Source organism: Balaenoptera borealis (genome assembly GCF_965194805.1).
Source record: "Balaenoptera borealis genome assembly, chromosome: X".
Classification (NCBI taxonomy): Eukaryota; Metazoa; Chordata; class Mammalia; order Artiodactyla; family Balaenopteridae; genus Balaenoptera; species Balaenoptera borealis.
Genome location: NC_138881.1, coordinates 83067830 through 83081403, shown reverse-complemented (window position 1 = coordinate 83081403; position 13574 = coordinate 83067830). Strand labels below are relative to the sequence as shown.

General features: G+C 35.6%; 1 protein-coding gene across 7 annotated transcripts in view; it reads right to left on the bottom strand.

Annotated features, from left to right (window-relative positions):
- DIAPH2 (diaphanous related formin 2) overlaps nucleotides 1-13574 on the bottom strand; it is an 860940-nt gene that overhangs the window by 418723 nt on the left and 428643 nt on the right. For all 7 annotated transcript variants that reach the window (XM_082377063.1, XM_082377064.1, XM_082377062.1 and 4 more), the window contains one exon: nucleotides 1628-1867. In XM_082377063.1, the coding sequence (XP_082233189.1) occupies nucleotides 1628-1867 (240 nt within the window). The remainder of the gene's footprint in view (nucleotides 1-1627; nucleotides 1868-13574) is intronic.

Genomic DNA, 13574 nt, shown 5'->3' with positions numbered 1-13574 from the left:
CTCCAAAATACAAGATGCAACTGTACAATCCTTCTGTGAGATTAATATAATCTTTTGTTCCTATGTATAAATGACTTATTCATTCTTGCCTCAAAAATATCAGTTCATGTACTTAATTTGAATAGTGTGAAATTAAGATACTTAAAGAAGGTACATATTTGTTCAAATTAGGATAGTTTGTTTTAAATGTCTTTTTTATATGAATTAAATGTGAAACAGGTAACAATACAAATTTCCAATGATATTTTCTTTTAATTTATAGTATTTTTGTAATCACCAACCAAGAACACTTTAAGATTAACTCACTGTGCCTATAGTGTATACTCTAAACAAGTAGCATCTTGATAAAAGATGCTTTTACTAGTGTTGAATACATGATGTGCAATAAAATGAAAGTCTTAAATATTTAGTTTATCCTACAAATCGGGGTGTGAGTTATTCTAATTTATTACAAGCATAGCCTTATTCTTGTTGGTATTATCAAATAATTGCACATGTCCCTTAATATCATAAGAAGAGGGACCAAAAATATTTTTTTGACAAAAATCTAGCATGCCAGACCATCTTCCCTATCTTCCTTGCTTTCTTTCCTTACACCCCTTAAAAATAAATCAGGAGTAAACAGATATAATTTCATTATGCATCCTACTATCTACAAATGTTATTCTTTATGTCTATCCGGGTGAGAACTACCAGGAGCAAATCATTTTTGATACATATTAAAATACTAGTCCATGTATACGTAATGCACATCTATTTAATGCATGAATAGAAAAGAAATTTATATCCATTCCTAGATTGGGGATTCTTGTAATAATATACTTCAAGAACTAACCAAAGTTCTGTAATGTTTACAGATGTGAAAGAAAAAAAAAAAAGTGAAACAATGGTGAGATGTCAAAGATACATCGCTTGTTTTCAGACTTTATTTTTGTCTCCAGCTTTCTTACAGGCCTTCCCCTCAGAGTCTGTTCAGTTTTCTTTGTGTAACAGACAGATCTTTTCCTTTAATAAGGTGGTTTGCGCTAACCTAGAAATGGACATATACCATCACTTTTGCACTTGTCTGTTTCTTTGTTTACTTTTCACAAGAATTAAAGCATAATCAAAACAATAAAACGATTACCACTTGATTTTTTAAAAACTTTTAGTTAATGCACTAGATACCTAGTATAAGTTTAATAACACAACACTATAAAATAAAGAGTATTATTTTCTTGGAGGAGAAAAAGCAAAGCATATTCAGAAGGCAATTTCTGGCTATCACCTCATTGAATTTAGCTCCACAAATACTTTTTGGAGAGACATAAAATAAGTTTGAAGGGATTGAAATACAAGATTGCATCTACTTTATAAAAGCAATTTTTTTGGACCTAAAAACTCCAGAAAGATTTGATCAGCAAGAGCTGAGTACTGTACTGCAAAAGAATTTGCAGTCTTTGAGATTTTACTACAGTAAGGTTTTTAAAAATCATTTATCTGTTTTAATTTAGATACAATTCACATGCCATAAAATTCATCCTTTTAAAGGATACTTTTTTGGGCTTACGTACTATTGCTATTTAAAGTGACCCCTCTCTTAGATGAGATTATTGCTGTAAATTGGCATTATAAAGTGTTATCTTACCTTACAGAGAAAGTTGATCTTAAAACCCAAAGACTGGGCATTTCTTGAGCCTGAGTTCATGTAGTTTCCAACCAAAAGAACTAACTCTAAAAGTCTGTTAAAGCTTTCACTTTTCTTCAGTTCTTCACAGGCCAGAGTTACTGCTATGATGCTTGGTTTGATGTTGTTTACGTGTTCTTCAAACGTGAGCTTGAAAAGAATGCTATTGAGACGAGGACGCAACATTTTCACTGAGCTCATCTGTAAGATAAGGAATGCTGTATAAGTATATACATACAAAGCCCGTTATTCTTCTCTCTAGTGGGAATCATTTTATAGACAATACTGTAAAACTTCCGAATAAAATGAATTCTCTCTGGGTTTTAACAAATATTATTCTACTTTGTTTTAGACATTTCAAAGGAATTTTTTTTCAAAGTTTAAAGAAATAGCTGTTCAGTTTTAAAGGAATAAATGAAATCATCCTTACTACATTAAGAAAATATTATTGAAGCTAAACAGTTACTGTATGTTAACTGCATAATCATTAGTCATCAATAGCATTTAAACTGCCAAAAATCTGTCCCTGAGGCAAACTACAAAAATGTACAAACATGACATTGAGTTGAGCGAATAGTTGGGCCACATATAAAAAATGTACACGATGACAGAAAATGTAAGTGCAACCACATTTCCTAAAAAAAAATTACATATCACACTATGCTGTCTGAAATCAGAAGATTAGCTCTGATTGAGCATTTAATAATTTTAAACCTATGATTTCTATTAATAAAATGTATTAAATATTTTTATATGCTCTAAAGAATTTCACCTACTTGACAGAATGTTGATGTTAAATAATTAAGTTATGGTAAAATCACATGAACTTACTTTTAAGTACGTTATTCAAGAATTCTATATTGGTTTTCTTCAAAACAGTTAAACTTAGGTTTTAATTAATTGTTTCATAGTATCAGTGCACATTCTCTATTCCCTTTGGTATAGCTCCTACGATAATAATTTCTTTTAGTCTTTAATTCCCCAAAACTCCAAGTCATTTCACTAGTTTTTATTCACCAAAGGAATTCTGGGAGAGAGGTGGGGGGAGGGTAGACACATAAGAACATAAGCACACACACAATGAAATTATTAACAATCCTAATTACATTTATTCTTTTTACACATATAGCTTAGTTTTCTTTTTAAATACAAATGCCAGGTACAGTGTAGGCATGAGATATCTGTAGACAACATGAAAAGAATTTGATAGCATAAACAAGAGTCCTTAAGCCACAAAGAACCCTTCAAAAGCAGCAAAATGAGCTGTTGAATAGACCCTATCTGCTCTAATACAAAAGCAAAGCATAATTTATCATTTTAACTCTTTGAAATGAATTTTCACATTAACCATGGGTGTCTGCCTGTCCAAAAATTAACCTTTGCTGTCTGCTAATCCCCCATATGCTTTCATGCTTTTTATAGGCAGATTATAAAAGTATGCTGGGAATATCCGCCTGTTACTATACCTACATAAGTCAGATCACTTATCAATAGCTTTTTTTTAATACGATCAGGGTAGTATTCAAAACATCCTACTGGGACTTCCCTGGCGGCGCAGTGGATGAGACTCTGCACTCCCAATGAAGGGGCCCAGGTTCAATCCCTGGTTAGGCAACTAGATCCCACACGCATGTTGCAACTAAGAGTTCGCATACCACAACTAAGGAGCTCTGGAGCCGCAACTAAGGAGTCCGCCTGTCGCAACTAAGACCTGGTGCAACCAAATAAATAAATAAATAACATCTTTAAAAAAAAAAAAAAAGCATCCTACTGTTTCTTCAGTACTTGCATGGTAAGTATAAGACACACCATCTACTCAAAGAAAGTGTCCAATATACCTCAAAACTCATAACACAATCACTTGAAAACTATAGCTAGCGATAGAACCAGCCCATGATTCTAAATGGGTAAACAGAAATTAAGTGCTGGAGATGTTCACTGAAAGAAGAGAAAACTTTAAACTCTATGACTACAATGTTTAATGAAGGCTACACAGTAGAGGGGATACAAATGGATAAATAGATAAAAATTAAACAAGTAGAGAGAGAGAGAGAAAGCGAGCAAGCAAACACAAACGGGGACCAAAAGGAAGCTGTGAGAAAAGGTTTATAGGTTAGGAATATATGAGGTATATACCTAGGGGCAGAATTTAGATCAAAGTACCTTAAGATTCCATGTAAAGGCCATAAAATTGGAAGCTAACCACACCAAAGTCTACGTCTCCATGAATGTGCAAATCTCCATGTGTATGTTTGTGTGGGAATCTAAGTTTCTATGTCATTTTCTGCCTTCATTTATGCCTCTACCACTGTCTCCAAATCCTTTCCCACTTAATTTTTCCTTTCTTTTCACTGTTAACTGGCTATCATTAGCACAGAAGCATGTTTCCTATCATTTTATATGTTTCGGAAGTAGTAGTTTTTCAGTCTCCCTGATGGTTAAAAAAGCCATAGAACTATTTTGACCAGGTGCTAGTCACCAAATACGTGTCCTTCTGCCCATGCTCTGTAGGACTTGTAGGAACCCTGCTCACCAGGGTGGCCTTGGTCTGAGATCCACAAGGAATTTAAACCCTAGGCTTATATAGATTTTCTTTTAGTCTTGCTTCAGTTCTAATACCACTTGTTTTCATTCATATTTGTATCCTTTCTGGGCTTTGTATTTCAATCCTTGGCCTACAAACCCAAAGAGCAGGGATTTGATCTTTTTTTTTTTTTTTTCAAAACCAGCTCCAACCAAAATAATGTGACCAAAAGTGTACTTTAGTAATTATAATAACAATAATAATGGCGAATGACATTTATTGAGTACTCTGTGCCAGACATTTTTCTACAGATGTGTTATATACATATATGCAGATTTGATTCTCAAAACAACCCTAGGAAAAGGTTATTAGCCTTAGTCTCATTCTAAAGATGAGGAAAGTGAGACACAGAAATACTAAGGAACTAGCACAGAGTCAAATTGTATGTTGAAGATCTGGAGATTTGAACTCAGGCATTCTGGCTACAGAATCCAGACTCTCAACCACTACACCATGCCGTCTCTTGAGTCATACTGAGAGCAGTATGTATGAGTGGCTGAAGGAGAGATTAAGGGCAGGGATACCATTAGTTAAGTCTTCAAATGGTCTTAGAAACAGGTAATGACCTAGGATGTTGACAGTAGGAAGGGAAAGGAAGCAATAGATACAAGAGGCAGAATTAAGGAAGAAGCAATGGGACTTAGTAAATGACCAGTTATGGGAGGAGAAAGTCAAAGATGGCTCCAAGGTGTAAAGTCCTTTGTGAGGTAAAATGTTGTTGGCATTAATGAATGCTGAAGGAGATGCTGATTTGATGCAGTTTACTGTTTGTTTTTTTTTGTTTCGGAGAATGAGGATAGATGAATTTGCTTCCCCTGATCTGCTGCCTACACTTCAGTAAGCTAATCAGGGACTAAGGCAGTGGGGGCCGATAGGGTACAGCTTAGTAGCAAATTCAACCAAAGGACTGAATCTAGAAACTTTTGCATAGTTAGACTGGGTGAAACTAATCCACCTAATTTTTCTGCTTCAGTTTCCTCATTTGTAAAGTAGGGGAAAGTCCTGTCGAGCAGTCTTGTTTTGATAATTAGGTAGGAGCCAAACAAATGATCCATATATATTCTTTCTTTCTTTTTTAGTCTCTGCCTCTAGAGTTATGGAAAGGTGAGGTAAACAGTGCGAGATTCACAAGTGAAAAATACTACTTGGATGTTACCAAGACATTTCTATTAGCATTTAAGTGAACTTGGTTCACCATCCTCTCAAACACCAGTGTATTTTATTATTAACAAAGACACTATTAGATCCCCACTATGAAGACTCTAAATCTTGAAGTCATATTCAAATCCTGGTAAAGACAATGTAATTTAATACCATTCCTTGCCTATATTTTAACCTGAAGAATTTCTTAGAATTGGTTCTTATTTTCAATTCTCACCATTCAAGCTTAAAATTTATGTACTTCAAGGTTGAATTACTAAAATAGACTATTTAAATATGTTCCCTGATCCCTCCAGCCTTCCCCCCTCCAAATCCTCACATGAATAGTAAAATGACACCTCTATAATAGGGAAATAATATTGCTTTCTTGGCATTTTGAGTTTTAGGTATTGTTATGATATCTGGTAGCATTTGGAAATTCAGTCCTTGAGTTTAGGAGGAGATAAGTATTAGAGCTGGCAGATTTGGGAGTGACTGGAATAGATGTTGTGAAAGGCAGGTTGTTGATGAGGAGAGTGTATAGAGAGAAGAATCAAAGACTGCACCTTGTGTAGCACCTAGCACGGGTCCTTGCATTTATTAGACATTCAAATACTTGCTGACTGATTTTAAAAGCACTCCTTAGCTGACTAACCATTTTCCGGATCTCCTCCCAAGGAGGACAGACAGGTTGTCTATTGAACAAAATTAACAGCCGACGGTAATGTTTTACTGTCCCCAAAATAATGTCTTCAGCTAAGATGTCAAACCAGAAATGCTAGGGAATTAACTTTGTTGAACTGCTGTTACTGGATATAATCTATCATCAGTCAACCTGATTTGGGGAAGAGGTTGTGCGTCATAAGAGGATCAGAGTTGACCACTGACTTGGCAAAATTTCTTCCTTCATTTACCCACTAGAATAAAGTTTAGTGCAGAGCAGGTGATAAACATCATAGGTGATTTGAAAAAAAAAAAAATCCTGTAAAACAAATGGATGGGTGGATGTATTCATTCATACAAACAGAAACTCCAATATCAGCAAAGTGCTGGATTGGGAAGCAGATGCATAGTGTGAAGAGGTGTCACAGTAGGCTGATGTGAGGCAGGAGGAGGGTACCCTACTCCTTATGTAAAGTCATTAGCTACCAAATGTGCCATCCCAACGATATTGCCCAGGCTCAATCTTAGCCCAAATTCAGAGCCCCGTATAACTATTTTGAAGGGTAGGTTGAGAGAATTTTCCCCTTAATCCTCAGAGAGGGAGAGAAACCATTCTCTGCATTCTCTAGACCTGTAAGGTACATTGTAGTGGAAGAAACAGGGACTTTTGAGTTATACAGACCTGGACTTGAACTACACTTCTGTTACTTTATAGTTAAGATCTAATCCAAGTTACTGAATGTTTCTGAGACTTTATGTCCCCATCAGTAAAATGTATTCCTTAAGTCATTCACGCAAGTTGCAGTAAGACTTAAATGAGATCCTATGTGTAACATTACTGTCATGGTAGCTGACACAATGGAAGCACTCTAAAACAATAGCTATTGTTGTTATTACCCTCTTTACTCATCCTCAGAAACTCCTAAGAAGGTACCATGGTCCCTGACTGTTCTCCCAAACCTGAGATAAAGTTTCTCTCATCCACAATTAAGGAATGTGTGTTACCAGGGCTTGGTGAAGAACGGCCCTCATTATCTATTTCACACTTTGTAAATATCACGCAGAGGTCCCTTCAGTCCGTTTCAATGCATAATATACACTTATTATTAGAAATGTTAGCACTGAAAATGTGTTACTGTAAAAATCAAGAGGATTATGGAGGAGGTGAAACTATATGGATGCATCTCTTTACAGGAGCCACAAAACAGTATGCTTTGATCATACTAATAGAATTTGCTGCAATCAGAAGTGTGAATTTTTATGATCAGACCAGGGTAGACTGATAGACAATAGTTGAATCTCCATTAGAGGATTTCAGTGTGTAAGGGAATGTCTTGGATAACTAAGCTTAGAAATCATAGGAAGCACTGAGCGACATCCCCAGCCACAGATACAATTATTAAAAGGTGCACGTCTTGTAAAGGCATTTGAATGCACCTAAGTGATATAAGGAAATATAACAAAAACTTGGCTGAAATGTATGTTTGTTTTTCCTTGTGGTTCCTCGCAGCATTTTAGATGACTGGCATCCTTTGTTTTATAATTCATTCCTTGAAGTGCTGTGGGCTGGTGACCAAGGTATTGTATTATGTAGGGGATTTTTTTGTGTTACAAGATACTTGTCTGTCAAATCACATCAAGCAGCTATCATTTCTTTAGCTGATCTGTACTATATTAAAAAGAAAAAAATGTACCCTGACGGCTTTAGTGAGAGCAGCTACAAGTGGGTTATTTCCCCAAAGAGTTAGACACAGTTTTGTTTATATAATTTGAATTTTATACACTTCACTACCTATGCAGCTGGTGAATATTGATGTTCTGCCATACTACCATAAGAATCCATAGAGAAAGAGAAAAGACCCAAGTGTAACAATCATGTGTGAAGGAGGAGGAGGTAGCCACATGCCACTCCTGCAGTCACGTGTCGCTCACCTTTAAGGGGATTTCTGTTATCTTTCATTTTGCATTGCTAAGAAACACACCTTCAACTGCCATCATATGTGAATATAACTGATCTTCTAGTGTCTTCAAAATATAATGTTAAAAATTCATTGGAATTAACAGATATATTTGTAAGAAATATACATCTGTTACAAGGTGTCCCCTCCATACCTAAATACTATTGGGATCCAATGTATGGATACATTGAATATACAGAATAATTTTGTATCAGTGACTATAATTAAGGTGATGATAACGAAGTGACAATAAAGAAGAGTGGATTTAACTTAGAAAGCAGGCAGAACTGCCTATAAAAGTTGTGAGATCCAGACTCCATGACTGAGCAAAAGTCTGCCTGGAAGTATGGAAATAAAGCAAGGACATCTGTGATTCTCTGTTAAATAAATCATTTTACTATCCTATTTAGACATAACCCCCTCCAGACTAGGCTCTCTACTGCTCACTGCTGTACTTTCTGCAGTACACCTAGTACTTGGACTGCACAAAATCATCAATACAGGTACATCTGCTGTATGGAGCCAATGGCAAATGTTTGTGTATTAGATATCAGGAGAGATAAGAGCCATGGTTGATCTGTAATATGAGGCTTTGGAAAAACGGAGTGTTGAAAACTGACTGTATCCCAGAAAAGCAATGATATGCCGATAGAGAATATTTTCCCCAAATAGAATGATATGTGGAAATTATGCATCAACAAACATTTACTCATTTACAGTCTGGAACAGAAAATGGTAACAATGTCGGCCCCAAGAGACACTGGAAACTCAGAAGAATTACACTAAGAATTGGAGCAAGAATTTCAAAACATCCTTCTGAAAACAACTGTCTGAAGCCAAGAACGGCCATCAGAGCATCTGTAATGGTAATGCTATGCTGCTATCTTATGGATTACTGATATATGGAGAAGGAAAAGGGGTTAATTTTTTATTTTTAAAAAATTTAATGAAAAGCAATCAATAGTAAAATTGATTGACATCCCCAGACTTAATCTGAATATTCAGTTTTCAGGTGGTTTTATTTTACCTCATTTTATTGCAAAAGCTGATGGAAATAAGCAATCTTGTCACAAAATGGACTATTATGAGAAGTTAATGAAATGAACAAGAATCTGAATACATGGATTTGAGAACGAGTCATGGCGAGTTTTCTTTTACTTGATCTCACAATTATTAAACCAGCTTTTTTTCAGATAAAATGAATGCACATCTGGAAGTAAGAGCTAGCATTCATATTTACAGAAGGAATGAAAATAGAAACAATCAAGGCATTACATATCAAAACACTGAACACTTTGAATGAAAGCAGATAAAGAAAAATGCAATTTTCCCAATGAATATGCAAACCTGAATAATTTAATATTAATGGAACAGAAGAGCTACAATTTTCCATCCAAACTAATTGCCTTTGATGATACGTAGGAGAAAAAAAAAAGCTTTTAAGAATTTCCTTTTCACCAGGTTAAGCTATCTTGAATAGAGCTCATAAGCTCTTAGGGGACTTTAAAAAAATTAAAAAGCACACTGACTTTATAGTTGTACTTCCAACAATAGGCATAAATCCACTCCTCCTGCCTTCACATATTTATGTAGAGAAAGAAAAAAATTAAATGTGCTGTCAGCAGTATCACATAATCTTTGCTTTTCATTATAAATGTTTTTATGCACAAGGCTATCTCAACATCTTTTTCTTAGATTATAGCTTTAGAATGTTTTTAATTGAAAAATATGGGTAATTTTTGAGGTCAGAAAAACAACGTATGGATTACCAAGAGAACTAATTATTGCCTTCTTTTTCTCAGAAGATGTGTTAGTTTAATAGATACACATAGTATGGGTCTCCATCCTCAGTGCAAGACAAGTGGGAGTTTCCGTCGCTCTGAGGTTTAAGAACAGCTGAGCTGCAAACACACTCAGAAGAATCTAAAAGCTCCTGCTGGGGGTTCTAACTGGCAGAGCTTTCAAAGATCTGTGCTTTATTCCCAGTAAAGGTACAGCACATAATTACAACAATGTACCAAATTCAATTCTGTGTGAGGCAGGTTGGAGGACAAGTCAGTGGGAAGCTATGCAGCCAATATACCCCCCTAAAGAAAAGGATTATTGATCATAGAAGGTGTGGGAACTAGCATACCCCTCTTCCCAGGAGGTCTGCTTGGGAAGAGGGATATGCTAGTTTTTTTTATTTGTTTCTTTTCTCTCTCTCTCTCTGTTGCTCTCGCTCTTTTTCTTTTTCTTTTTTTTTTTTTTTGGTTTCTTTTTAACTCATTACATGTGAATATAAGCAAACCCAATGATACGGCTGCTTTAAAAAAAAAAAAAGAAAGAAAACAAAACACTCAAAAAGTTTAGAGAAAGCTTAGCAGCCCAGTCACTGTCTCAGGTAAGTTTATTTCTTTCAAAAAGTCAAAGCCAGATTTTTCCCTAGTCTTGCCAATTTTATTGTTTTTTGTTTGATGATGATTTTAATGAATCTTGCAGGAGTAATCACACTTCTGGCATATGTCTATCCCTAACTGATGAGATTTTGTTTTTATCATCCAGGAAGTTATATACTAATGGAAACTCTACAGGACACTGGCAAGGGTGATAGGTGTAAAATTAGGAAAGAGTATTTATCTCTAGAGAAGGGAAAGAAAGAAAAGGACTCAGTAAGGAATCTAAATTCTTCAATGTTATCAAGTGCCATATGGATACAGAATTAGGACTGATAAGAGCCCACTTGATTTGGCATTCAAGCTAATACAGTCAACAAACATTTGGTAAGTATATGTCACGTGAATTAAATCAATACGATACATATACTTAAAGAAGTTGCAATCTAGCAGGGGTTATAGATAGTCAATAAATAATCTCGCAATTAAATATTTAATTAAAAACCATGAGAAAGGAAAAGAAAAAAGGTGCTCTGAGAGAGTTTAATAGGGAGACCTAATTTTGATTGATAGGTAAGTGAAGGCATCACGGAGAGAATGAAATTTAAGCGGAAACTCGAATAAGCAGGAGAGAGGCAGGCAGCGAGTGGGAGTAAGAGGGAGCAATGTGTGTAACGGTCCAAAGGCAGGAAAGAGCATGGTAAATTCAAAAAACAACGCACTGATGCTTTAAGCAGATAAATAATGATGCAACACAAATGTGCTCTAGAAATGTCACATCGAGGGCTGTGCCGAGACTGATTTGGAAAACGGCAAAAGTATAAGGGGAAAAAACAGGCTAAAAGTATATTATAATGGTTAAGGGAAAGATGATGCTGGCTTGGGCTAAAGTGGTGACGGCACAGAAAAAGAGAAGTGAGTAGAACCGATGTATATTTTAGATACAATTAGGAGGTAATTAATGATCTCTTCTAGATCAGTTTCAATGCATTGTTTAAGGCAGAATTCTGATTGCTGTTTGCTAAATAGTAACTAGAGGTAAGGAAGTAGAGAACAAATACACTAATCTTTGAAAAAACTGATGCTAGGTAATAAAGAGAGGGCAGTAGCTATCATGGACCTCAGGGCCAGTGAAGGATTTTTATTCATCCATCCATCCATCCAGCTATCCATTCATACATTTTTAGGCAGTGAATGACTTAAGAAGATGTTTTTCTTCTGAAGAGAAGGGCAGAGTGGAGACTGACGAATTGAAGAGGCAATAGAATAACAGAACAAGAGTAGGCAGGGGATAATAATGCCTTAAACAGAGATAAGTAAATTAGTATGTAGTAGACTATCTCACACACACGTGGACGTGTACACACGTGCACACACCAGTTCAGTACAGTGGTTAAAATCACAATCCATGATGTCAGATTGCCTGGGATTGAATTCTGTACCTACTACTTACTATGTAACCTTGGACAAGGTCCCCAGCCTTCCTTGGCCTCAGTTTCTTCATCTGTAACATGAAGCTAATAATAGTGCCAATCTCATAGGGCCGTGAGGAATTCATGAGATGGTAAATGTAAAAACACTTAGCATAGAATCAGACACAGTAACACCTCAATACATTCTTGTTTCTATCACTAATCATGACAACAATAGTATTAGTGATAATAAAGTATCCCTTTTTTTAAGGTTTGACAGAGAGGAAGCTAATAAAAGATATGGGTAGAGATAACTGTAGGTAGGAGAGATGCTGGAAGTTCTGAAGCCTAGGTGCTTTCCCTTTTCCCTGGTAAGAGATTAGGTTGTTTGTAGTAAGTGAAAAGAATGGGGAGGGGAGGGAGTGAAGACTTGTGGAAAGCAGGTAAGATACGGTATAGGGTATAGCCGCTATGGAAAAACGAAAGGCCACTAAATAGGAACAAGTAAAATAACTGCTGAAATGGCAAAGAAAGTCCCGCCAAGGTAAAAGCTAAAATGTCATAAAGACACCAATTCGCTCAGTTCACCAAAGAGAACAGGGAGGCATAAAGCTAGAGAGTTAGAGGCAGAATGAGAATGCAAAGGAGCTCAGGTTTTATTCTGTAAACTCTGGGAGACACTGAAGGGTTTTAATACAGAAATCATAAGATTAATATAGATTTTAAGATGACTACACTAATACTTTTGATGGGGGAAGAAAGCAGAAGTAAGACAACCAGTTTGGAGCCTTTCTCATTAGGGCAGATGATTCTATGCATTTCCAAAGTTGTCCTAAATGTAGGTTGTCAATATATTTTGAGGATTAAAAAGTATTTGGGCGTTTCCAGACAGAAGTGAATTTAATTTCAGCATAGACCTGGAGAAATATATTTGAACATAATTTTTACTTTTAGAGATCTAAACTATGCTATTTTTAATCTCAGGCTCATACTTGGTTTGAATAATTTTCCTATAATTCAATTCAAAAAACACTTATCTACTATCTATTATATACAAGATATACATGCTTACATATATAGTTAAAAGACTGAGTCATATCATTATTTCAAGAATCTTTTTGCTAGATATATAAGAGATGACCTAAACTTTATTTGGCGCATCCTGATTGATACTGCCTTAGGTAATTTACATAGCATAAACTACTTTGTAATATCCTTGACTATTTCCCCTACAGACATGTAGCTAAGGATGGGGAGAGTAAATAAGAGGACCAGGTGACTTCATGTTCACAGCCCCAGAATTATTTATGGTTATGTGCACAAACAAGAAATCTCTTCCATTTTCTACTTTGCTTTGAGTTCAGAAGCTATATTGCTTTTTATGTCCCCAAACTTCATTTCCTCAGTGTGGTACCAAGGATATTCCTCTTGAAGGATTTGCTTGGCAAACTAATACATCTTCCAAGATAAACTGCATTCAGAAAAAAAATGGCTTCAGAGAAATTGTGTAGTGTACCTACTGTAAAACTCATAACCACCATGGCACAGCTGAATTCTCAGATGGTATATAGCCTTGCTTCAATTATAAAATGAATTCAAGTAGCTTAAGTTTCAAGTGTGGACTTTGGTCTAGAAAATTTTACTATTTAATATTGTGTTAAAGTGCTGCTACTTAGTAAATAATAACTGGCCAGTTTAGTTGATTAATTTACCTAATTCAAAAACGAGAGATATCTCTTCCTCAGGTACCTTTACATGCTCTATCTCACCCTAAAT